Source organism: Lepus europaeus, chromosome 17, assembly GCF_033115175.1.
Source record: "Lepus europaeus isolate LE1 chromosome 17, mLepTim1.pri, whole genome shotgun sequence".
In the NCBI taxonomy this organism is placed as follows: Eukaryota; Metazoa; Chordata; class Mammalia; order Lagomorpha; family Leporidae; genus Lepus; species Lepus europaeus.
This window is the reverse complement of record NC_084843.1, coordinates 8,938,366-8,965,867: the sequence shown is the minus strand read 5'-3', so window position 1 is coordinate 8,965,867 and position 27,502 is coordinate 8,938,366. Positions and strand designations below refer to the sequence as shown.

The following is a 27,502-nucleotide window of genomic DNA, read 5'->3' as shown; positions in this document are numbered from 1 at the left end:
CCTGGCTCCTGGCTTCGGATTGGTGCAGCTCTGACTGTTGTGGCCAACTGGGGAGTAAACCAGCGAATGGAAGACCTCTCTCTCTGCCTCTCCTTCTCTCTCTGTGTAACTCTTTCAAATAAATAAATCTTTAAAAAAAAACATATTAATAATAGTTACAGTTGGGGTCATCATTGTGGCATAGCAGGTTAAAGCTGCCACCTGCAATGCCAGGATCCCATGTGAGCGCAGTTTTAAAGTCCTGGCTGCTCTGGTCCAATACAGCCACCTACTAATGTGCTTGTGAAAGCACATAAGATGGCCCAGGAACCTGGGCGACTGCCACCCATGTAGGAAACCTGGAAGGAGTTTTGGGCTCCTGGCTTTGACCTGGCCCAGTGCTGGCCATTGCAGTCACTTGGGGGAGTGAAACAGCAAAGGAAGATCGATCTCTAACTCTTTCAAATAAACTAACTTTATTTTATACATATAATATATATGGCATATATATATATGGCAGAGTGCTGAATTGGAAACAGCGGGGACTCTAACCAGCACTCATATGGAATGCCCGCACTACAGGCAGTGGCTTTACATACTATACCAGAGTGCCAGCACTTCAAGTAATTTTAACATTAGCATGTTAACAGTTATAGCACTAATGAAAACATGCTTCTGGGCTGGCGCCGTGGCTCACTAGGCTAATCCTCTGCCTGAGGCGCCGGCACACCGGGTTCTAGTCCCAGTCAGAGTGCTGGATTCTGTCCCGGTTGCCCCTCTTCCAGGCCAGCTCTCTGCTGTGGCCCGGGAGTGCAGTGGAGGATGGCCCAAGTCCTTGGGCCCTGCACCTGCATGGGAGACCAGGAGAAGCACCTGGCTCCTGGCTTCGGATCAGCGCGGTGCGCCGGCCGTGGCAACCATTGGAGGGTGAACCAACAGCAAAGGAGGACCTTTCTCTCTGTCTCTCTCTCTCACTGTCCACTCTGACTGTCAAAAAGAAAGAAAGAAAGAAAGAAAGAAAGGAAGGAAGGAAGGAAGGAAGGAAGGAAGGAAGGAAGGAAGGAAGGAAGAAAGAAAGAAAGAAAGAAAACATGCTTCTGAAAATATTTTTAGAGGCCGGTGCCCTGGCGTAGTGGGTAAAGCTGCCGCTTGCAGTGCCAGCATCCCATATGGGTGTCATTTCAAGTCCTTGCGGCTCCACTTCTGACCCATCTCTCTCCTATGGCCTGGGAAAACAGTAGAAGATGGCCCAAGTGCTTGGGCCCCTGCACCAGCATGGGAGACTTGGAAGAAGCTCCCAGCTCCTGGCTTTGGATTGGCACACCTCCAGCCATTGCGGCCATCTGCCTCTCTGTAACTTTGCCTTTCAAATAAATAAATAAACCACCTTTAAAAAAGTACAAAAAGTATCTTAAAGTTCATTTTATTTGTTAGCTAAAAAGTGTAAAGACCATGTCTTGGGTATTTATTCATCTCTCTACCACAGTGACTGTGACGTACTAGGAATTAAATGTCTGTACGATTTATTAAACAGAAAAATCACGTTCCTCCACAGCTCAGAGAAAGAATACGGGATTCATCCTAATCACAAGCATAAAATTCCAAGCCGTTTCTAGAATGTCCCACAAAAGTCAACAAATATATAAATCAATATTTACAAACCTGCACAAAAATACTTCTTACTTTTACAAATTTTTAGGGTAAAATTATGCTCTGGATAAGTAATCAAATAACACTCACTTTTTAAATTTATAACAATCACTGACTAGAAGAAAATCAACTGTCTTATTCATGCAGTTATCTAAAATTATCTGGCATACACAATCGATTACCACAGCAAAAACACAAACTTTGCTTGTTTAGACACTAGTCATCAATAGGTAGTAATGTTCACTTGTCAAGTCATTACCAGGAGGTCATAAAACTTGATGCTCTCTGAGATTTAATGGAAAAAACAGACCTAAAATACAAAAGCTAAAGACAAATGGAGCACACAGCAATATTATTCCTATCACATGAGCTTTGCACTCACTAAAATGTGCATAACTCGTTGTAGGTAAATTTTTCAACATAGGCACACAGGAAATTAAAAGCAGCTTTTACTTATTATGGTAGGCAAACTGTCAGGAGCTTTTGACATCACTTGACTTTTCCTTTTTGCTTCATGTCACAAATTTTGAGAACGCTATTTTCCTCCCGAGCAGTTTTCATTTTGGCAACAACTGAATTCTCTCCAGCTGTGGCCTTGGGATAGTCAACTCAGCCCCTCATCCATTCACCTAGTGTGCAGTTTCTACCCCATTCTAAGATCTCTGCTGGGCACTGTGCATTGCTCCAGAGTCTGGCACAGTATTTTCACAAACTGGTATAGTAAGCACAAAGTATGCTATATATCACAGTAATCCAATACAGCTAATTTTTCAAAAGGAGAGATATAGCCCAATTATAAGAAAGCAGCTCTACCACCAGAGTAAAAAAGCAAATAATTCCTTGGTCTGTAGTCCTTAACAAAGCAATTAAGAAAAACACATATATGACTTTGCCAACTAATACGTTTTATAGGTTTTACGTGGTATAACAAGATGAATCAAAACATATTAAAAAATCTTCTTGGGGCCGGCGCTGTGGGCACCAGTTCAAGTCTCGGCTGCTCCAATTCTAATCCAGCTCTCTGCTATGGCCCGGGAAAGCAGTAAAAGATGGACCAAGTCCTTGAGCCCCTGCACACGTGTGGCAGACCCAGAAGAAGCTCCTGGCTTTGGATCTGCACAGCTCCAGCCATTGCAGCCATCTAGGGAATGAGCCAGCAGATGGAAGACCCCTCTCTCCCTCCCTCTCTTTCTTTCTCTCTCCGTGTAACTGCCTTTCAAATAAACAAACAAATCTTTAGGGGCCAGTGCTGTGGGGCAGGTTAATCCTCCGCCAGGCTTCGGATCAGCACAGTTCCAGCCGTTGTGGCTAATTGGGGAGTGAACCATCAGATGGAAGACCTCTCTCTCTCTCTCTCTCTCTACCTCTTCTCTTTCAAATAAATAAATAAATCTTAAAAAAAAAAAAAAAAAAAAGATTAAGAAACCACACCCTAGAAGGGGAATGAATGCTAAGACTAGGTAAACCAACACCAAGACACCAAGAACTACCAGCAAGAAAAAGACAAAAGGTTACAATTGCAAATTTGGTTGAGGCCCGTGGCACACTGAAATACAGCAGGAGCACAACACTGCTGAGGGACAGAGCTTCGTGCCCAACAGGCGGGCACAGCACACAATCTCAGTAACCAAAAGTCTCAGTTATTTGGAAAAGTTGTTTCTATGGAACACTTTATTCACTGAGACCAGTGACTCTATGCTAACCAGTCAGGCTCACTTCAACATTCTCAAACAGCAACACTGTGCTCTCATGCAAAAAGCGTGGAAATTAATTATAGAGATGGCTCTGCCACTACCTGAAGTCAGGTTAAAACTGATTGGGCTCTTGAGCTGGAAGACCACGCCTTCACCACGCCCCTGTGTGACCTCATGGCCCTACCTGGCCACACCTGAGTGTCCACCAGCCAATAGACTAATTAACCACTCCCCTTTGAACACGGTGTGTCCGGCCCTTTTCCTTTGTTTCCCTAGCCTCTAGCCAGTAGGAGACTGGCTGCAGCCCTGCGCCTCCAGGATGCGTGGCTGTGGGCCATCCGATCCTTGCTTCCTGGCCTAGATGCTCTTCCACGTGGCTGATTCCTGGTACTCGGTATGAACCCAGATCTACCTCTCTCTTATGAAGCCCTCACTCTCCTATGCATCTTTCGCACTAAATAAAATCTTAAAATGTACCATGCTGCCTCGTTCATTTATGCCAGAATTCAGAATTCTTCTCTGAATTTTAGGCAAGAACACACGTGGGCTTATTAATATTGGGGATTTATTAATAAGCACATGGTGATATCATATGGCACTCCAAATTCCGATATCACACCCACTCACGTTATCTTCTCCAACAGATAGACACTACGATTTTATGATCTGAGACAACTTTTAGGAAATTATTGACCAAAAGAAAACTTCAAGAAAAATGTTCCCAGTGCTAGCTTCAATACCATTCCCTTTGGATCTCCCAACAAAGTAACATTATACAGGGGACACACAGTGCCTTCCTGCCCCCAATTTAAGTAAAATGCTTTGGGAATTCAAAATTAGTAATGAACATCTTATCTCAGACCCTGGTGACCACACATCAGTGTGCTCCGACCTAGGAGTCGCTCATAGAAAGTGGATGTTTTGGCCGGCGCTGAGGCTCACTAGGCTAATCCTCCACCTGCGGCACCAGCACCCAGGGTTGCAGTCCCGGTCAGGGCGCCGGATTCTGTCCCGGTTGCCCCTCTTCCAGGCCAGCTCTCTGCTGTGGCCCAGGAGCGCAGTGGAGGATGGCCCAAGTCCTTGGGCCCTGCACCCGCATGGGAGACCAGTAGAGGCACCTGGCTCAGTGTGGTGAGCTGGCCGCAGCACACCAGCCGCAGCAGCCATTGAGGGGTGAACCAAGGGAAAAGGAAGACCTTTCTCTCTCTAACTCTGCCTGTCAAAAAAAAAAGTGGCTGTTTCATTCTTTCCAATAAATAAGCCCTGGCCTTAGTAATATTTTTTAAAGAATTCAAAATGCTCAGATCTTGCTTTCTTTCAAATATTGTTAATTACAATAATTCACGCCTCTGGTCTCTGCACATAATTAAAAGAGGGTATCAATTCTCTGATACAATAATTATCTAATGTCAGTTTTTGCTATTTTCATATACACAGAGTAAAACTATTAAAAGCAGAAAAGTGAAGCTGAAAGTCTCTGCAGGTTAAGACCAGAAAGTATTTAAATCCTTTAACCAGCAAAGAATCACTTGTAATCACTTGTAATTATCACTTCAATGCCTCAATGCAAATTGCTTCTCAGGAATGGCAGAAGGAACGCATTCATCCACAGCCCACGGAGTGGAGCCAGACACAGACACCCCCTGGTGGCTGGAGAGAGGCAGAGTGGAGCACTCTAAGTCCCCTGCAATGCGTCCCACCGGGTCAGAGTACCCAACAGGACCTTTTCCAAACCTTTTCTTTTCTACACTGTCAAACCTCACAAGCTTGAATAAAAGACAGCTTCCCACAATAAGCACCTCAGAAGAGGCCGTCTCCTGGATTTCAGTCCCAGAGAAGCTTTCTGAAGTGAGTTCAATCTGCAACACTTCAGGAACTTAAATTTATTCAACAGCAGGGTGGCAGGGACAGGTGAAGGGTCGTGATGCCACAGACTTATTTTCAGAGCCTCCAACAAACAACAGTGGCGGGGGAAATACAACACGCAGAGTGTGGACGGTGCTGAAGCTAAACACGGGCACACAGCGAGTCAGCATGCTATGACTTCTACCCCGGAAGGCCTGACATTCTGCATTGTCAGCTTTTTTTTTAATTAAAAATATATAATTCAAGCCGGCGCCGCGGCTCACTAGGCCAATCCTCCGCCTTGCGGCGCCGTCACACCGGGTTCTAGTCCCGGTCAGGGCACCGGTCCTGTCCTGGTTGCCCCCCTTCCAGGCCAGCTCTCTGCTGTGGCCCGGGAGTGCAGTGGAGGATGGCCCAAGTCCTTGGGCCCTGCACCTGCATGGGAGACCAGGAGAAGCACCTGGCTCCTGCCATCGGATCAGCGCGGTGCGCCGGCCGCAGCGCACCTACCGCGGCGGCCATTGGAGAGTGAACCAACGGCAAAAGAGAGACCTTTCTCTCTGTGTCTCTCTCACTGTCCACTCTGCCTGTCAAAAAAAAAAATATATATATATATATATATAATTCAGATTTACTTACTAATCCCAAGGACACAACTTCAAAATCACATGTGACCTTCTCAAAAAAAAAAAAAAAAAAAAAAACCTTGGGGCCAGCGCTATATGGACACCGGTTCTAGTCCCGGCTGCTCCTCTTCAGATCCAGCTCTCCACTATGGCCTGGAAAAGCAGAAGATGGCCCAAATTCTTGGGCCCCTGCACCCACGTGGGAGATCTGGAAGAAGCTCCTGGCTCCCAGCTTCGGATCGGCACAGCTCCAGCCATTGCGGCCTTTGGGGAGTGAACCAGCAGATGGAAGACCCCCCTTTCTCTCTCTGTCTCTGCTCTGTGTAACTCTGACTTTCAAATAAATAAATAAACCTTTTTAAAAAAAAAAAAGCCTTGTAAATGGAAAACTGCTCTAAAAAATAAAGTTTATTTATCTTTTCTATAAAAGCCTTTTAAAGATTTCCTTAGAAAACACAAGGCCAAGACCACTGTGACCATCGTAATTCTCTATCTACAGCCAAATGGAGAGGCACTTACCCCAGGGGCACCCCTAGCTGCAGTCAAGACGGCTGCATCTCCAACAACGTGACCCAAAGTGAGAGGTAGGGCTCCACCACCTCCGCCAAAGAGTGGCCCTAGTGCTGGCGGGGAAACCAGAGCGCCAGGAACTACTTCACAGTCTACTATGACATCCCTGTTACCAACCTGTGAGGGTGTCAGAGAAGAATGAACGCAAACAGGACATCCAACCGTCAACTGACTGTTCCCAAGAGGGATTCCTTGCGTCACACAGATACTTAGGAACACATCAGATGCGGGCACCCATCCACTGCAGACGCCAAAGCATGGGACATTCCGAGAGTCCTCGTGAACACTGGGAAAGGAGTGGTCAGAGGAGCCATTTTTCAAGGGCAGCAGTCGCTCAGCCCACTCACTCCATCCCCAGGGGTCCCAGGCACCCAGAAGGGCCTAAGACAATGATGCTACCAGAGGGCCCTCCCTGTTTAAACTGAACAACCCTCCCCCCCCCAACACAGCCACCCTGACACTTAAATGCCTCAAAGCAGACTTTTTCACAGCCATAGACAGACAGCAGGTGAAAGATCAGAACTAAACAAGGATACAGATACACAGTCCTGGTGAAGTCGGAACCACTTCCTGCAATTTTGTGATGTGACGACAACATGAGCACACGTACACCACTCTTCAGGTTCATCCTACACTGAGAAAGCACGAGTGCAAGCCTAGCTACGGGCTGCACAGACACGTCCCATGACTAGTCAGCCTTTAACTCCTTTGTGCTGAAATATTCTGTCAAGATGGTCACTTGGGGCCAGCAATGCAGCACAGCAGGTCAAGTCACTGCCTGCAATGCCAATATCCAGGAAGACCTCAGGTCCGTGTCCTCGCCGCACCCCTTGCAATCTAGCTCCTTGCTAATGCAGATGATAGCACAAGTGCCTGTCCCCCTGCCACCCAAGCGGGAGAACTGGTGAAGTGCCAGGCTCCTGGCTTGAGCCTGACCTATTACGGCCAACTGGGGAGTGAACCAGTAGACACACGGTCTTTCGCTTTTTCTTTCCCCCGTCCTTATAACTCTTCGAAAAGATAGTAACTTGGATTGTGTCACTGTATTTAACAGGGCAGATTTACAGTATTAGTGGGGAAAATGTTATGATGAAAAATGCTGCTGTCAGAAATTTAACTTTTAAACCTCCTACTTTGGGGCCAGCACTGTGGCATAGGTTAAGCAACTGCCTGTAGTGCTAGGATCCCATGTGGGTGCCAGTTAGTGTCCTGGCTGCTCCTCTTCCGATCCAGCTCTCAGCTAGGGCCTGGAAAAGCAGTGGAAGATGACCCAAGTGCTTGGGCCCCTGCACCCATGTGGGAGACCTGGAAGAAGTTCCTGGCTCCTGGCTTTGGATTGGCGCAGCTCTGGCCACTGCAGCCATTTGAGGAGTGAACCAGCAGATGGAAGACCTTTTTCTTTCTTTCTCTATTTCTGCTTCTCAAATAAATAATTTTTAAAAAATTACTCAGCAATAAAAACACGTGAATTACTGATTCACACACCTTGATGAGGGTGCAGAGAATTATGCTGTGTGGGGAAAAAACCTTCCTCCTTTACTTTGTTAATAACACTTTTAGAGATTAGGGACAATAGTCACTATTTTTCTTGTCCCTTAGATTAATGGTGCTTTACTCCTCTCATTTTTTTACTGCCCTCAAGCATCACTCTCACCTGCTTCATAAAACTGTATAAAGTAGAACTGCAAAACATAATTCCTTGTCAACATTCCATCTGATGATCTAAGACATTTTCCAAGATAAGATACATCTTCCTAATATCTTTTCAATAATTTAAAAATAAACCAAGGATTCACTCCTAACCCATTATCAGTCCTACAGAATACTCCATTGGCAATGTTCTAGAACCAGGGACTCCCATTAGTGTAAAAGGGGGGGAGGGGAGGTTCTACTTTTAAGCAGCAAGTCTGGTAATATCTAGCAAAATTAAATAAGCATTTACTGTTGGACTTTAGAATAGCACTATGTGAAATCTGCCACAAGAATATTCATTTACACAAGTGCAAAAAGGACAGGGTTAAACTCCCTGCAATGGCAAAGATCAGGAAAGACCCAAAATTCCACTCTAGGAGATGACCTAAGCAAACTATACAGTATGTCCAATCAGAAACCAGGATGGCGCATGAAAACAAAAAAGGAAGGGATCTCTGTCTTGAAGGGAAAAAAGGTTCCACGCAGAGTGCACAGAATGTTTCTCTTGGTGAAAGAAAGGAATAAAAATGAGACCAAGCATACATGTCTGCTTGTTTTGCAAAAACATGAAAGTCCCAGAACGGTAAACAAGACACGAATAAAAATTCTGGTAAACTCATAAACAGAGCATGATACAGCAGTCAGACTCCACAGTCTATCACAATGGGCAGTAACAGAGAAGACTTGCATTAACATCATGCTGCGAGAAAGAAACCATACGCAGAAGAGTACAGTTCTACTCAAATAACGTTGAAAACAGGCAAAGCTGCGGCTTTTCAAAGTCATGGGCATCCTGGTAGTGATGGAACAGACGACACAGGGATTGTGAGGGGCTGGTAGCATTTCACCTCTGAATGCGAGAGCTGCTTCCCAAGCAAGTTCAGGTCCTCAAAGTTCATCTGTATGAACACTTACATGTACGTGTGTGTGTGTGTGTGTACATTGCACTTCAATTAAAAGTTTTTTAACTTACCTTTACCTAAAAACACTTGCTCTTTTAAGAACATTTAAGATTATGGCTCTAATTACCAGGAAACAATCACATCCTGAATGTAAGGTATTCTAAAGACAACATTCTAAAAACATCAAAATAAAAATAAATAAAAAAAGAAAGATTAAAGAAGTCCAACAGTCATATTATTAACACAACTTATAAATGTAGCCCAGGCACTGTAAGAACACTGCCTGGATTTTTTAAGTTATAAGGTATTTTGGGGAACTTCTGAATATGGTTTGTGTTGTTAAAGAATCCATTGTTCTTTAAGGAAAGCATATATTGTGGCTATTTAGGAGAACATACTTATTCCTGGAAGACTTAGAATTTACAAGATGAAATATCAAAATATCCATAATTTATTTTCAAGTGGTTCATGTAAAAAACAAAAAGAAAAGCAAATCTGACAAAGTTAATAACTGACAACCGTTGGTGAATGGTATCTGGGTGTTCACTCTATTCTAACTTCTCTGCTCAAAAAGTTTCGAAGTAAAAGTTTAGGGAAACAAGAAAAGGGGTTTGGCCTAGAAATTAAGAAACCTGTTCCATCACAGTGTCTGGGTTTGGTTTCCAAATTTGGCTCCTGATTCCAGTTTCCCAGCAATGCAGATGCTGGGAGGCAACAGGTGATGGCTCCAGTGACTGGATCCCTGTCACCCAGGAGGGAGACCTGGACCGCATTCCTAGTTCCTGGCTACTTCCCAGCCATTACAGACATCTGGGGAGTGAATGAGTAGATGCTCATTCTCTTTCTTTCTCCATCTAATTAAAAAACTTTTTTTCTTAATTTAGGGAAAAGAAATTAGTATCATGAAAAAAATTAAAAGAAGCTGTTCTAAACAAAACAATCTAAATGGTACAGCAACAAAATATATTATTCTAAGAAGAAACTTCTTTATAGAATTTTTTTTAAATGGAAAAATGCAAATTAAGGCATAGACGCTGGTTATTAATATAAGTCATTATTAATTTTATTATGTTATAATTATTGTAGTTTTAGAAGCACATCTCCAGAGATGCATGCTAAACAATTTAGGAGTAAAATGTCACAATATAACAAAATTAAAATGATTCACACACAAAAGATAAAGCCAAAGATAAACCAACAGCTGGTCAATTTAGGAGATGGCTGTCCTGGCCGTGAGCATACCAGTCTTTGAATGCTTCTTTATGTCTGACCACCTTCCTACCAAATACGGAACACAGGCACAACTGAGCAGTGTGAACAGACTGTTCTGCTGGGGCTACGACTACAGCCTGTCTTCAGGTGAGAGGGGCTAGAAGAGATTTTGATGATTTTAAGCAACCAATGGCACTTAGCTTAAATAAGCAGATAACAGTATTTTCTACAATACAACATCAATAAAATTTCAGCTCAAAGCCACCTTATATGGAATTTCCAGTATTTTGAAAAACAAGGATACTTAAATACAGGCTCTATACTGTATACTGTACACATGAGATGAGTTATAAGTTACTCTAGTTTTATTTATTTATATTACATTATCTTCTGAAAACCTAGTATTTACCTGAGTGATTGAAAGTAGTAATGGAAACAACCACACAAGCAATCATAAAATCCTACATAATCTCACTATGTCCAACTACGTACTGCTTTTCCAGATATCCCTAAAAAAATGACTTACTATTTTGAGGATATCCAAGCAATCTATATTTACTGATCATCTCAAACTCTCCCCCCCCAAAAAAACCTGCTTCTCAAGATGCTCAAATGATTATTTTATGGTTACTGACAGAGTCAAAACAAATTTTATGCACTAATGTGGTTGGTTACCTAAAGTCCTCAAATTGGTATAGGTATCTATTTTTGAAAAAAAGTGTTAACAACAACAAAAAAGCAGAAGGAATCATTGCATTCAACATGATTAGTTTCTGCTATTGTACTGACAAAACCATACTACAGTGTGTTACTACACAGCACCGCTCACAAGCCAAGGGAACACGAGCGTCCCGAAGGAGAACTGCTCGACTGCTCTCCCTGCCTGAGCACTGACGCTGGTCATTTACTCATGACGGAAATCACATCCGGGGAAGCTACTCTTGCACTCCATGTCAGAAAAACTTCTTCCAGTATAAAGGCTATAGTTCGAAGCTAGGGGAACCAAGTAGTCTGTCCAGGTAAGTGCCTCCTGGTTGCCAGCCCCAAAGACAGAAAATGCTAACTCTAAGCAACAGCTGACCCACTACAGGAAGGCTGTCCAGGATGAAAACACAGCCCGTACGGGTCTCATCCACACATGCAGGGCTCTCCCTGCAGCAGTGGCCACCTCCTCACATGGGACTTTCACTAGGACAGCTTGCGGGTCTTGAAACTCCCTGTTAATGGGCTTCACATTCAATCACCTTACCTGGGAGGGACAAGAAGTCCTGGCTCTGAACAATGTCCTGCTCATAAAACAAGAATGTCACTTTCAGTGTCACTCAAAGGGAAGAGAAAAGCAGAGAAACATTCTGTGGGGTGAGAAGGGTCTTCAGCCCCCCACAGAGGAACTATTTAGGACAGAGTGTAGGAAAGTCTAAGCCTAACAGTGCTCTTGTAGACAGCAGACACGTCCCATGGCAAGCAACTACGCAGCAGTCAGCGACCTGAGCAACAAGCTGAACAGTGAGCTACCTGACTTACCAAGAGAACCAGGGAAAACAGCTCAGGAGAGCCTTAGGGGAACAGCAGTAGCCTCCAAATCTGCCCCAGCCCAATCTAATCTACCAGATTATGAAGCAATTTATCAATTTATGCCCAGAGTGCTGCTGAAAACAGGGCAATCAGTGGAGCAGGAGTTGAGTGTGAAACTATCAGAGGCAAGCCTTAGCTAAGGGAAACAGGAACACCAAGACCACGGTCATCCCAGCGTGACTGTGTCAAGGCCAGGCTGAGACCTCTGGGGAGTGACACCAGAGGCTGCTCATACAGAATGCAGCTCCTCCTCCTTCTCTTCACTGGTTTCCAAAGCAACTGTAAAAACAAGCAAGTATTGTTGGGGCAATAAAACACAGAAAATTAACAAACTTGACATTAACACCATAAAGAAGATGGAGAGGAGCAAAGCTGTCCTAGAGAAAGAAAACAGCACCAAAAACAGAACCCGAAATGGCAAACAAGAAGGTTAACATGTGAATTATAAATAATGCCTGCTCCTACTGCTCTTCTTAGCTGTATAAGAAACAAAACTATAAATAACAACGCAAGGCTCAGTTTATAACATACGTCTATGTGATATGAACATGAATAACAGCATCCAAAGAGGGAGGGACTAGAGCTATGGAGAAGTAACACTATCCTTTCTCTCTGGAATTACATTAGTATAAATCCTAAGTAGATCTCTAAGTTACCATCTAGATGCTAAGCTCTAGAGCAGGCATGAAGAAAGTATCTCAAAAAATATATAGGGAGAAAAAAAAAATCACTAAGGGAATTAAAATGTTACACTAGAAAATAATGCAAAAAAAAAAAAAAACAGTAAAAGAGGGACGGAGAAACAAAAAGACAAAGAAATGTAGGGGAAACAGAAAATGGAGGCCATGATACAACTGTACCAACAACACCATTAACTGTGAATGAGCCAGCAGGCAGTGAGCCAAGTGGCTGACACACCCACATTCCACATCAGAATGCCTGGGTTCAACCCTAGGGTCCAGCTCCAGACTCTTGCTTCCTGCTAATGCAGACTTTGGGGGGGCAGTGGTGGTCTCAGTAATTTTGTCGCCCACATGGGAGACCTGGACTGCATACTCAGCTCATGGCTCCTGCCAAGGTTAGCCCTGGTTGCTGCAGGCATTTGCTAAGTAAACAGTAGATGAGAATGCACTCTTTCAAATAAACAATAAAAAATAAAATGTAAAAACTGTCAATGGATTAAATACTTAAATTAGAGGAAAACTGTTCTATTGAATTAAAAAAAAAGGTACAAGGGCTGGCGCTATGGTGTAGTGGGTAAAGCAGCCACCTGCAGTGCCAACATCCCATATGGGCACCGGAGCAGAGTCCCAGCTGCTCCACTGCTGATCCAGCTCTCCGCGAGTGCGCCTGGGAAAGCAGAAGATGGGCCAAGTCATCGTACCCATGAGGGAGACCTGGAAGAAGCTCCTGTCTCCTGGCTTCAGATCAGCGCAGCTCCAGGCTCTGTCTCTCTCTCTCTGTCTGTCTGTCTCTCTCTCTCTCTCTCTCTCCCCCTGCTTCTGTCTCTCTGCCTTTCAAATGAGTAAATAAATATTTAACCAAAAAAAGGTACAACATATATGGGGTCTAAATGAGACATTTCGGGGCCCAGCGCTGTGGTGCAGGGGGTTAATGCCCCAGACTGAAGCACCGGCATCCCATATGCGCACCGGTTCTAGTCCCAGCTGCTCCACTTCCAATCTAGCTCTCTGCTATGGCCTGGGATAGCAGTAGAAGATGGCCCAACTCCTTGGGCCCCTGCACCCATGTGGGAGACCTGGAAGAAGCTCCTGGCTCCTGGCATCAGATTGGTGCAGCTCCAGCCGATGCGGCCAATTACGGAGTGAACCATCAGATGGAAGACCTCTCTCTCTCTCTCTCTCTGCCTCTCCTCTCTGTGTAACTCTGAGTAAAAACTCAAGTAAAAAAAAAAATAATAAATCTTTAAAAATAAATAAATGAGACATTTCTGATTAAAAGACACAAACAGGCTTAAGGGGAAAGGATGGAAAAGATGTATCATCCAAAGAGGAACTAAATGGTAGAGACAAAACAGATTTTAAAACAACTACTGGAGATACATATATAACTTACAGAATGGGACAAAATGCTTATAATCATTTATGTGATGAGACTAAATGCAGATATATATAAAGAACCCCCTACAACTCAATAAAAACACAACCCAATTAAAAATGGGTAAATGATTTGAATAGACACTAAAAAAAAAAAAAAAACATACAAAATGAAGCAAAAGCATTAGGAAAAGTTGCTCAAGGGAACTGTACATCAAAACCACAATGAAATACCACCTCCTACCCACAGGACCAAATCTGTGTCCTCAGACACTTCTGGTGATCATTTCAAATGACACAGCACTTTGAAAAACAGTCTGGCAGTTCCTCAAAAGGTAAAAATTGGGCTACTATGTACCACAGCAATTCCAGTCAGGTAGATATATCCAAGAGAAAGAACGCAGAAATCCACATAAAAACCTGTACACAAACGTTCATAGCAGAATGGCAAAAGGTGAAACCCGAAATGCCTATCAATGAATGAATAAATACAACGAAGTATCTCATACAATGAGCTACTACTCAGCTATAGAGAGAAATAAAGCAGTTACACGTGCTGAAACATGGATGACCTGAAACACGTCCCCAGTCAAAGCCCAAAAAAGGCCACAGGACCGCATGACTCCATACACACGAAATGCCCAGAAAAGGCGACTCCGTGGAGACAGAAGTACAGTTGTTGGGGAAAGTGATCAGCAACTGCTAACGAACACGGGGTTTCTTTTCAGGGCTATGAAAACGTGCTGAAGTTAGGAGGTGAGGTTGGCTACAGAACTATGTGACTATATCAAAAATCACTGTATCACACACTTGAAAAGGTTGACCTCAATGTCCACTTAATTATATGCCACCTGATTATTGTATCTCAATAAAACTGTTATAAAAAAGAGGCCCAGCGGCCGGCGCCGCGGCTCACTAGGCTAATCCTCCGCCTTGTGGCGCCGGCACACCGGGTTCTAGTCCCGGTCGGGGCACCGATCCTGTCCCGGTTGCCCATCTTCCGGGCCAGCTCTCTGCTGTGGCCAGGGAGTGCAGTGGAGGATGGCCCAAGTCCTTGGGCCCTGCACCCCAGCCCTGCACCCCATGGGAGACCAGGAGAAGCACCTGGCTCCTGCCATCGGATCAGCGCGGTGCGCCGGCCGCAGCGCACCTACCGCGGCGGCCATTGGAGGGTGAACCAACGGCAAAAGGAAGACCTTTCTCTCTGTCTCTCTCTCACTGTCCACTCTGCCTGTCAAAAAAAAAAAAAAAATTTAAAAAAAAAAAGAGGCCCAGCACAACCCTGACTACGAAATGTCACTCTGCGTTACTTCTAACAAATGACGTTCAGAGACGGCAATGTGGCCACGTGGAAAACAGTACGCACCCAACACCTCTGGCCGCTGTGACCCCAAGCTCTTCCCGCTCTGTTCATGGCGAGTACCTTCAGTCTGCTGTCCCAAAAGCTCAACAGGAGCGCGTCTTCTGTCCCCACGTGCCCGATTCTTCTTGTATTTCTCTAATATTATCTTTGTGATGTAATTTGAAAATCTGCACTGTTTAGTACTGGTAGTGTTTAACACCTGACTTGCAACACAACTCCTGAAAACTGAATCGCCAGCTCCCCTGAGGCATGACAAGCCAGCTGCCCTACGCCACTGCCCCACGCCTGTGTCCCTAACACACTGAGGGGAGCCTGGGTGCTGCTGCTTGTGGTGGGATTTTCTGTTGGAATTTGGGGGGGAGTAGGAAAGCAATCTCGAGGCTGACTGTCCTAGAGGAACTGGTGCACAGGAAGGGAGAGAGAAAGGTTTGACCCCGCTCCCCACGGAGGAAAAGCAGTCAGTGCGGGAGGGAAAGGAGCTGAGGGGCAGACTGCCTTGCCTCTCCACACTCCGTTCTCAGGCAAACACACCGAGCGGAGAGGGACCGACGCCGTCACTGCTGACCGTGCGCCTGGAGGTGGGCTCGGGAAGGGGCTCCCAGCTTGCCCACCCCTCTCTTCCTTTTCACAGAATTCAGGACTTACTTCAGCAGAGAGGAGGCAACTGGGCAGAGGTGACAGAGCCAGCATAAAAAACTGAGGGTAGGATCCTGACACAGGTCCAGGGTGATGTAGACAATGTGGGGGTGCGAGGCCGAGAGATAAAGTGTCCCTTAGGGCAGAGGAGAGGGCGGCTCCCCACACCTTGCCAGGATGGGTGGGGTCAGGATGAAAGGCTTCCATTGTGCACTTGGGGCCCTCAGCATCGGCCAGGTGGTGCCCTCGAAGTCCTTAACTCTCCACTCCAGGTAGGATTTTTCTGTTCTAGTTCTTTAATTTTCTCTTCCGCTATTTCCTGTTTCTCTAATAGCCGACTGTGAATTACCCCCTTGGGCTGAAGAACACGCATTCCTCCTATACCTTCATACATGCCAGTCTCATCTCCAAAGTCACAGTTTCTGTATCTAAGACGTGTGTGTTTCTGTCGAGTGTTCAGTCTGCACATCTACTGTTTATAACAATAACCAGCTGGAAGCTCTGGGAGGGTCTTCTTCAGAATCATGCGAGCTGCCATCTCAGTGCCAGTCTATCTCTGAAAACCACCACCAGACACCGGTCACACAAGCCAGAAACGGGGGCGGGGTATGTGTGGAAATTCTGGACTCGCCTCTCTCTCCAATTTCCAACTCCTCAAACATCCTTCAAGTCAAATGGCAAATCCACTGCCTGGGCACCACGCTCTTCCTACCACTGCTTACATCAAGGCCCACCAGACCTCACCTGGAGTCTGCTTCAGTCTCCTCACTCCTGAATAAAAACCTCCACTGAACCGATCTGGGATATCCAACATTACTGTGGGAACCAACCCTCTACCCTTTCTAAAACATGTGGTTCAGATGAGGACCCTCCTGCCCCTGGCCTGCTAGGCAGACACACCAGTGTGCCCCAGACCAACAGCCACGGTGACTGCCGAGTGATAAGGATGCATCTCTAGTGGTACCAGCCAGCGCCTTCCTTAGGACGCTCCCGGCATCACTGGGAACGAAGCAAGCATTTTTTCTGGCTGAGGTCACTGGCTGTGAGAACGAGGAACACGACGCTGACAGCATTCGTCTCTAATCCTATGTGCCTGCCCGAGATTCAGCGATAACTAAAAAACCAACTGGAAGACAACAAGGAGAGACAGATCTGAGGATATTCCCAGGAGTTCTACATTAGACCTGCAGATAAAATCTACTCTTTAATTAATTCAGGTTTGGTTTTGTTGCCTAGCAAGTGCTGATTAACATATTTCACAACAACTGAAGTGAATTTTTTAAGCTCTACTACTTAAAATTCTTAAATAATTCTTCATTAAAGTTCAAAGCCCTTAGTACAGAGTCCTACAAGTTCTGACCCCAGGTTATCTGATAACATAAAAAAAAAATCAACTTTTGCAAGTCAAAACATCATAAGCAAAGTAAAAAGATAAATCATAAACCAGAAAAGGATATCAATGCTCATCACAAAGGCCTAATACCTGTTTGTGTAAAGAGTTTCTAAGAAATGAAAAAAAAAAACAATATCCTTCAGAAAAATGAACAAAAATATGATAAAAATGGTTCAGAGAAGAAAAACTGCAGGGTTGGTATTATGTCATAATTGGTTAATCTGCCACCTGCAGCACTGGCATCTCATATGGGTGCCAGTTCCCACCCCAGCTGCTCCACTTCCAATCCAGCTCCCCACTACTGTGCCTGGGAAAGCAATGGAAGATGATCCCAAGTTCTTGGGCCCCTGAACCCACATGGGAGACCTGGAAGAAGCTCCTGGCTTTGGCCTGGCCCAGCCCTGGCCATTGCAGCTATTTGGGAAGGGAACCAGGAGATGAAAGACCCTAACTCACTCACTCTCCCCTTCCTATCTCCCCTTCAAATAAATAAATCTTAGCCAAAAAAAAAAAAAAAAAAAGTAAATAGTCCTTAAATATGCTCAACTTCACTTATAAAATGAATGAAAATTGTCCGGCGCCGTAGCTTAACAGGCTAATCCTCCGCTTTGCGGCGCCGGCACCCCGGGTTCTAGTCCCGGTTGGGGCACCAGATTCTATCCCGGTTGCCCCTCTTCCAGGCCAGCTCTCTGCTATGGCCTGGGAAGGCAGTGGAGGATGGCCCAAGTCCTTGGGCCCTGCACCCGCATGGGAGACCGGGAGAAGCGCCTGGCTCCTCGCTTCGGATCAGCACGATGCGCCGGCCACAGCGGCCATTGGAGGGTGAACCAACGGCAAAGGAAGACCTTTCTCTCTCTCTCTCTCTCACTATCCACTCTGTCAAAAAAATTTTAAAAAATAAAAAAAAAAATGAATGAAAATTAAAACCAGAGAAAATTTACTCTTCCATGTAACAAAATTCTTACAAAATACTCTAAGACCAAGGCCATGGAATTACAGGCAACCTCAAAACCTGGTGGCTGTAACGCAAAGTGTGCAAGCCTTATGGAGAGGAATCTACCTTTAACCCAGTGTTCTGAAAACTTGTAACAAGACACACTGACAAAAATACAAAAAAAAAAAAAAAAAAAATGCAATGCTACATAACAGCAAAAGACCAGATATAGTCAAATGTCTATCAATTAAGACCTATGCAGCCATAAAATGGAACGACAATGCCCTTCCCATATACTGCTACGGAGTGACTTCCAAGTTATAAACAGTAAGCACGGAAGATCATGTCAGGTCCAGTATGTCCATACTAGAAAGGACAATATATGCATGTGTCTGTGTACATGTATGTGTACTATGGCATGTAACAAACATGCATTATCTAGAAATGTATACACACACCCAATAGAGATCACATACATAGACATCTGCAAATATCACATGGATGGTTTATCTGTCCACATTTTGAAACAACCAACAATAGAAGAGAAATTTTTTTTTTTTTTTTTGGAGAAGGGTGGGAGTGGCGGGAGACAGTGCTCCCATTTGCTGGTTCACTTCCCAAATGCCTGCAATGGGCGACCAGAGACGGGCAGAGTTCAAAGCCAGGAGTTGGGAATTCAATTCAGGTCCCACACATAAGTGGCAAGAACCCAATCACATGGATCATCACCTCCCAGGTTTGCCTTAGCAGGAAGCTAAAATCAGCAACCAGAGCTGGAAACAGAACCCAGGAGCTCCATTACAGCATGCAGACATTCTAACTACTGTATTAACCCCTGGGCCAGGCACCCCAGGAAGCAACATTTATTCTAAGACAAATCACCTGGTTTCTTAAAATGAAATTTTAAAAACAGAAATGTTATAAATTAATAGATACTGAAAAGAATATAACAAAATGTGATGTAGGCATTATATGGATCCCAGTTCTAACAAATCAAGTATAAAAAGATGTTTTTGAGACAACTAGAGAAAATCAAAAGTATACTTGGTATCAGATGACATAATTATTGTGAATTTTATTGGGTATGATAGTGGTGTTATATGGGCTTTTCTGTTTTTGTTTTTTAAAGATTTATTTATTTGAAAGTCAGAGTTAGAGAAAGAGAGGAAGAGGAAAAGACAGAAAGAGAAACGGACAAGAGGCCAGGACCGGGCCAGGCTGAAGCCAGGAGCCTGGAACTCCATCCAGGTCTACCACATGGGTGATAGGGGCCCAAGCACTTAGGCCATCTTCTCACGCCTTCCCAGACGCATTAGCAGGGAGCTGGATCTAAAGTGGAGCTGCTGGGACTTGATCCAGTGCTTGTATGGAATGCAAGCATCGAAGGTGGTGGCAGTGTAACCCGCTACACCACAATACCAGCCTCATTTTGGATTTTTTTTTTTTTTTAAGTTTATAACTTTTAACCCAGAACAGAGTTTTCTTTTTTAAAATAATGCTTTACTCATTTACTAATTTAATTGTCATTTATGTTAAAAAATTGTTCAAGTGTCATTTAAACATATTCCTTTATCCCTTATATATCCTGTGAATTGGTAATTAGATCTAGATACTCCCATAGATACAGAAACAATTCCTTCAGCAAAAATAGTCTAAGTGGTACTTTGTACTTCTTACTGGATTTCCTTTGGAGGTGCATGTTCATATCTGATTGTTATACTTTTTAAATACATACTAAAGTACTTACAGATAAAAAGATTTGATGGCTTAGATTTGGTATAAAACAACCCAGGAAACTAACAAAAAAAGTGTGGAGAGCTAGAACAAGGTGGCAATTTCTTTAGAGACATCAAAGAGGAGTGATGGGTACAAACCAGTTTTCCAAAATTCCAAAATCAGGGCAGCTGTTTGGCATAGAAGTTAAGACGCCACTTGGGACCCCACATTCCACGTCACAGGGCCTGCCTCGAGTCCCAGCTTCCCAGATTCCAATCCAGCCTCCTGCTGGGAGGAGCAGGTCATGGCTCAGGCAGTTGGGCCCCTCTTTCTCAAGTGGGAGACCCAGACTGAGTTCCAGGCTCCTGGCTTCAGCCTGGCCTACCCTTGGCTGTTGCAGGCGTCTGGGGAGTGAAGTAGTAAATGTAAGACAGATCGATCTCATGCTCTGCCTTTTAAATAAAAATGAAAATAAATTTTTAAAAACTTCTAGATCAAAAGAATTCAGTTGTTCTTTTATAAAGCTTGTCTTCCACATTTACTGAGTGCCCACTAACAAAAGGGGAGAGTGTGTCTTCAAGAAACTAAACTTTGCAATCTCTTACTCATTTCAACTACCCAGCCTGGAAAATACAAAGCCTCAAAAAATGTCTGAAATGATGCTCTCTAAATGCATACTTAATGTTTATGAAAAAATGGAATTAAAGAGAAGCTTATTTGGGTGCAGTTTTTCGTTATACTCACTTCCCATAAACATGCTGAAGGCCTTTGTACCCATCTGGTTATCAGTTTCTTGAAGACACTCCCCGCTTTGCTCACTGGGACTCAGTGAAGGGCGGCGGACTCTGACTGGGTTCTCCCCGAGCACAGGAACACAAGCCACCCAGCCTCCTGTGGAGCTCACGGAGTAAGAACACAGCCTGCATTCACAACCCTTTTTCTGAAAGGTTTAAAATGCTCACCTATGTGACACGTTTTTACAAAAGTTAAATATTACACTCTGCAAGGACCATCACTTCCTCTTGGGTAGGAAATGACACAGGTAGTGGCGTTGTGCTCCTTCACTCAACCTCATCAACACAGGAAAAAGCGCTTAGCAACGGTACCTCTGTCTTCCCACACTCGTCAGGCGGATCCTGGTGTATGGTCATTTGATACTTGACATATAAAGAAAAGGACTGGCTGAAGGACGACTGGAATTCTGGGTCCTCAAAGGAGACAGGTACTAACCTCACCTTCAGAGCAAGGAAAACACAAGCAGACGCTGTTGAAACCTCTCCACCCCACGATGCGCTTCTGAAGGTGAGGCTAGAGCAAGGTCTCCACAGATCCACTTCCAAAGCTCAGTGCTGGGGGCCCCCCTGGAGGCAGGCTGGCTGGCACCGTCTGCAGTGCCAGTGGTGCACCGATGCTTACCAAAGTCTTGGACTCGCAAAGGCCAAGGCAATTGGATTTTGTTTTTTTCTCCACCCACCTACTGTGGCTCTGTGCACTCACCAGAGTCAACATTGTTGTGATCACGGCCACGACTTTTGCCAACCTCTACTTATATTAGGCGATTTTAAGATTTTCTTTTTTCCCTTCCAGATTTTTCTTGGGTCACTTGATTTATAAAATTATAAGAATATGAAGACTTGTATGAAAACATTCTACTATCTGCTCTTCTCATCCCACTCAGCTGTGCATGGCCAATACACAGAATAATTCAGCTATCATGAACTGTCAACATATGACTTTCAAATATGGATAAAGCTTATTAACTGTCTTGCACTAAGTATAGGTGTTTTAACTTGAACATCTACTACCTTTAGATAAATGCATCTAAACAGTGACTTTAAGTAAAGGCAATTTTACATGGTGCTTTGTCTGCTTTGAAATTATGTATGACTGCTCAAATTTGCACTTTCAGAATGTCCAATAATTCAGTCCTCTCTTGGCAGATATGCCTCAAACTGAAGATAAATAAAATATTTCACAAATAAACAGATTTCATACAATGACACCAAATGGAGGGGAAAATTTTGTTTGCACAGAAAAATCACACTTGGCCTGCTGACCTGGCTCACAGTTGGCTTATCAGGTGGGTCCTTGTGAATAACCATCTGGTATCGTTTATAGACCTGGTAGGACTCCTGAAATGTGGCTTTGAACTGGGAACTTGGTGGAGATGATCGCACCACCCTCACCTTCAGAAGGAGTTAAAAAAACAACGTTCATTAATTAATCCATTTACTCATTCCATGATATACATGTTAATGGCAACTCCCACCCATAAAAACAAGTTTCAATACAAAATTAAAGATAAACACATTACTTTAACCTTAAAAAAAATCAACAAGCAAACAGAGAAAAGATACTTCTGCAACCCATTGGTTCATGCATGCCGCAGAGCATGAATCATCTCAATTCTACCCACTCTGGAGGGGTTAGGGAAGCTGCCGTGACTGTGGACTGGCAGCATGTGCCTGGCATTTATAACACAAACATAAATTTTAGTTTTAGTTGTACACAACTCAGTGTCACAAAGATTAAAAATGTGAATGTATTTTCTAGAACTCTTTCATTCATCCTTGCTAACTCTATACTCACACCCCGATTTTATAAAAAACAACCTTCATCAGTATTTTTTTTTTTTGACAGGCACAGTGGACAGTGAGAGAGACAGAGAAAGGTCTTCCTTTTCTGTTGTCCCCCCCCCCCCCCCCCCCCGCAATGGCCGCTGCGGCCTGCGCGCTGCGGCTGGGGCATGGCGCTGATCTGAAGCGAGGAACAAGGTGCTTCTCCTGGTCTCCCATGCAGGTGCAGGGCCCAAGGACCTGGGCCATCCTCCACTGCACTCCCTGGCCACAGCAGAGAGCTGGACTGGAAGAGGAGCAACCAGGACAGAATCCGGCGCCCCGACCGGGACTAGAACCCGGGGTGCCAGCGCCGCAGGAGGAGGATTAGCCTATTGAGCCGCGGCGCTGGCTTCATCAGTATTCTTATATCACAGAATGGTTAAGAAGGAAGACTATGAAATAAGATTTCTTTATGGTGTCACCCACTGGCCAGCTAACCTCCATGCCTTGGTTTTCTTGCACAGAAAATGAAGACAAGTTAAAAACAGTAATTGCTAAAATTTAATGTTAACTATCTACTAACCAATTTAAATGTGCTAGCAAAACAGAAAATTTAAATGTGCTAGCAAAACAGAAAAATTGTGTGTCCTAAGTGGCTCTTCTTTGAAGAAAGAGTGACCCCCAGTGGACAAGAGTGTCGCTACACATCTAGGGTACCGCCACATTGAAACAGTAGTTGACTTCTGAAGAGCTGTATTAAGTGTGTATTTGGTTCCAGGAAAGATTATCATTGATGATGAAAAGATTAAAGACTGTTCATGAAATATTTTAAGTAGAACAAAATATTTTAAGTAGTGTGTTCAACTCTACAATTTTGGCAGAGAAAACAATAAAATCAGAGTAGCCAATGACTTGGATTAGTCGAAGCTGAAAAAACTGTTGTCTGATGAGGTGGGCAGTTTGGCTCAGCAGTCAAGATGCCATGTCGCACAATGGAGCACCTGATCTGATTACAGGTTCCAGCTCCCTGCTAATGCCGGTCCTGGGAGGCAGCAGGCGATGGCTCAAGTACTTGGGTTCCTGTCCCCTACATGGGAGATGTGGATTGAGTTCTCAGCTCTGGCCTGGCCCAATCCTGGCCATTATAGGCATTAGGGAAGTGAACCAGCAGAGATATCTTTCTGTCTCTCAAATAAAAAAATTATGTCTAAGGGCCGGCGCTGTGGCAGAGGGTAAAGCCGCTGCCTGCAGTGTCAGCATCCCATATGGGTGCTGGTTCGAGTCCCAGCTGCTCCACTTCCAATCCAGCTCTCTGCTATGGCCTGGGAAAGTACTGGAAGATGGCCCAAGTCCTTGGGCCTCTGTACCCACGTGGGAGACCCAGAGGAAGTTCCTGGCTCCTGTCCTCAGACTGGCGCAGCTCCAGCCGTTGCAGCCATCTGGGGAGTGAACCAGCAGATGGAAGACATCTTTCTCTCTCTCTCTGCCTCTCCTTCTCTCTGTGTGTAACTCTTTCAAATAAATAAATCTTTAAAAAAATTATTTCTAGTAATACATGTATTGTCCTAATGTTTAAGATGCATTAAACTTAATTTATTATGATACGTCTTTAGGGATAAGTGATACTTTTAGATGATATTCAATTATAAATTCAAGTGCTAATTCAAGTGCATACTACTCAGGTATGAGTATATGACAAAATCATTATGGCTTATGTTTTATATAGCAATTTTATATTTTTTATAAACTCATATTGAAAATCTGAATTTGATATAGAAGCATAAACCAACGTGGGGGGTGGGAATTTAGCTCTAACAGAATTTGTAATATGCCTGAATTGGCTTGGGGACACTACTGAAAGAGGATTGCAGTGTATAAGTTAGTACTGCCTAGCGATTTCCTAACTCCTGGCTTGCATATATGACATTTGTTTGTGCCCTGATCATGATCAGAATATTACATGCATAAAACACTGTTCTGCCAAATGGGTTCTATTCTCTTTTACTGTCTAAACTATCTTTTACTATCTAAATTTCAAAAATAAAAATTTAAGGCGTATTTTTTCATCTTAATCATTAAATATGAATTAAGGAACATAAAAAGCCAGAGCACTCCGCAAAATAGGCTAAACCTGCAATTGTCTTCACAACTTTAGTAGCCAACTTGCTATAATATTAAGTATTTTTTTAAATAAAAAATTATTTCTTCCAAACAGCAGTTTGCTACTCCACCAACTCAAATCTCTAGAGTTATTCACTAGTCAGACAGCAAACCATAACTGATGAGTATAACCTCAACTGAAAAAAAGGTAACAACAATCAAAATATGAACAAAAACAAATCAACCAACAAGTCAAGTACCTCTAATTTGTGTGATGCGTTCTCTGGTAAAGTTTCAAAAATTAACTCTTCAAGTGACTTGGGCTGGTTGGATTTGGCCTTTGGTGGGAACAGGGGCAGCGGCTGACCTTGAGCCGGGACGCCCTCTCCAGCAGGGCTTTGCTGCATGAGTTTTAATCTTTTCCTTTCTTTCCGGATTTCCTTTGCTTTTCGACATGGAGGCTTGCTCAAGTCAGCCCCTTTGCCTGAAAAGAATGCCACAATATTAAACCAATCACGCTTGTCTCTAGAAGCAGTTTTTCCAAAAGCCTCAAGATTCTACAGAACAAGCACAAAGAGCCGCACAATGCAACTAGCTTTGGAGGAGCTGCTTCAGACGATCCTAGGTTGGACTCTGAAATGATCTTAAAACTCCACCCAGAAGGAGGAGCTGCCCAATGTACATCCTCACAGCAACTTTCCACAGCAGCAGTGACCAGGGGACTTAAAACATCCATGGAAAATGGAATGATGAGTTTTAATACTGGGGCCTGGACTAAGACGGCATAGTAGGGAGGGAGCTTGCTGCTACAGTCCAGAGGATAGTTTAAAAAAGTGGGAAAACTGCAGTCTCAGGGAAGTTACGCTACACAAATCAGAGGGACACAGTGGACCCCCATGGAGGGCGAGGACACGCACAACTCAGACCCCAGCAGCCGAGGGCCCCCGCACCAGTGTTGGACAGTGAGGGACACAGTGGACCCACATGGAGGGCGAGGACACGCACAACTCAGACCCCAGCAGCCGAGGGCCCCCGCACCAGTGTTGGAGAGTGAGGGACACAGTGGACCCACATGGAGGGCGAGGACACGCACAACTCAGACCCCAGCAGCCGAGGGCCCCCGCACCAGTGTTGGACAGTGAGGGACACAGTGGACCCCCATGGAGGGCGAGGACACGCACAACTCAGACCCCAGCAGCCGAGGGCCCCCGCACCAGTGTTGGAGAGTGAGGGACACAGTGGACCCACATGGAGGGCGAGGACACGCACAACTCAGACCCCAGCAGTCGAGGGTCTCCACACCAGTGTTGGAGAGTGAGGGACACAGTGGACCCACATGGAGGGCGAGGACACCCACAACTCAGACCCCAGCAGCCGAGGGCCCCCACACCAGTGTTGGAGAGTGAGGGACACAGTGGACCCACATGGAGGGCGAGGACACGCACAACTCAGACCCCAGCAGTCGAGGGCCCCCACACCAGTGTTGGAGAGTGAGGCAAGACCAGGCTGCAGCAGGCCAAGCCACTGGCAAAAAAGCTGTAGGAAGGCCTAGAGGGACTCCAGCTTGAAGGCCCGTGGGGACACTGCACCTGCCAAACTAAAGGAGAAAAAACATTTTCTCTCTCCCCGATCACCATGCAACAGTGTCCTGTCACAAGCTGATAGAGAGCTGGCACAATTTTGGACATATGTAATAGCTTGTGTCCACGTGAGCAACCAGCCAAATAGACTCCTGAGTCTGGTGGGGAGGACAGACAGGCGGCTGGGTGCTCATGACTATGAGAGGCTTATGAGCCCGGACTGTGAAAACACTGAGGCTGTGTGGGAGGACTCAGGGTGTGGCTGGGACCTTGGGCAGTCACTATGGGAGGCTCCCTGGTTACCTGGGGAGGGACATTGCTACGGAATCTGTGCTTGCACCAAGAACTGCACAAATCCTTTGTATGGTTCTTATGGCAGAGCAGACAAATAATATACCCACTGGGGCTAGGTTCCTTTGAGGAGAAGAGCTCAGCTGAGTCTCCATCAAAAGACAAGAACAAACTTCCCCTCGGATCAAAAACATAAATAAAGAGGAGATTTACCATGCCAAACCTGGGTGTGTCACCTGAGACACGTGCTTTACTCTGGAGCACTGAACAGAGTTCCCTGGCCACATCCGTCACATGCCTCTAGGTATTCCCTGGCAGCAGACACTCCACTAATCCACAGACGTAGCACAAAGATAAAAGCCGGCACAGCAGATAACACAAAGAAACCAACAAGTATCTCCACAAATCCTGAATAACACACACGCCAATTCAATAAACAAGAATAAGGAAGACAACAGACGCGCCCAAAAGAACACAACTACTGGTTCCTGGCTTCAGACTGGCTCAGCTCCAGCCATTGCAGCCATTTGGGGAGTGAACCAGAGGATGGAAGATCTCTGTCTCTACCTTTGCCTGTAACTCTTTCAAATAAATAAAAATAAATCTTTAAAAAAAAAAAAATCCCAAAGCACAGTATTTACTAATCATATAAAACTTAGCAATAAGAAAGTTTATAGAACTAGTAAAGTTAGTTTTTAATACAGAAAATTAAGACCTAGAATAGGTAAGGGACTTGCCAGAAACCAAAAGCTGGTCAACAAAGGTAAATTTCATGAGAAAATTGTGAGCTCATAAATGGTGAGCCCACATTATAACTTGACTAAACATGCCTACTATAAAAAGATGGGATAAATCTAACAACCACCAAGTAGCAAAAGACTGGTCCTAAAATTGACCATTATCCTATTGCCTTACAGAATTTTCCTAGGAGAGGGATTGTGCCTCTTAGACTTTGTTCTGGGAGACACAGGAGTTAAGAGCACACATCTGAAACCGGTTGCTGGAGGACAAGAACCAGCTCCGGCTCTTAGCTCTGCGACCTCTGGGCAAGAGTCCTACTCCGCACAAGAAAGAGAATGGACTTCCTGTGAGGATCAGAGGAGTCAACAGCAAGTGCAGCTCATAAAGT

General features: G+C 44.6%; 1 protein-coding gene across 7 annotated transcripts in view; it reads right to left on the bottom strand.

Moving 5' to 3' along the window:
* The window catches only part of ATE1 (arginyltransferase 1), a 239,049-nt gene that overhangs the window by 191,944 nt on the left and 19,603 nt on the right, over positions 1-27,502 (bottom strand). For 4 of the 7 annotated variants that reach the window (XM_062215033.1, XM_062215035.1, XM_062215031.1 and 1 more), the window contains exons 6-7: positions 24,763-24,986; positions 21,902-22,030 (exon numbers count right to left, since the gene is read on the bottom strand). In XM_062215033.1, the coding sequence (XP_062071017.1) occupies positions 21,902-22,030; positions 24,763-24,986 (353 nt within the window). Of the gene's footprint in view, positions 1-20,950; positions 21,080-21,901; positions 22,031-24,762; positions 24,987-27,502 lie in introns of all 7 variants that reach the window. The other 3 variants (XM_062215034.1, XM_062215032.1, XM_062215037.1) reach the window with 1 other exon arrangement.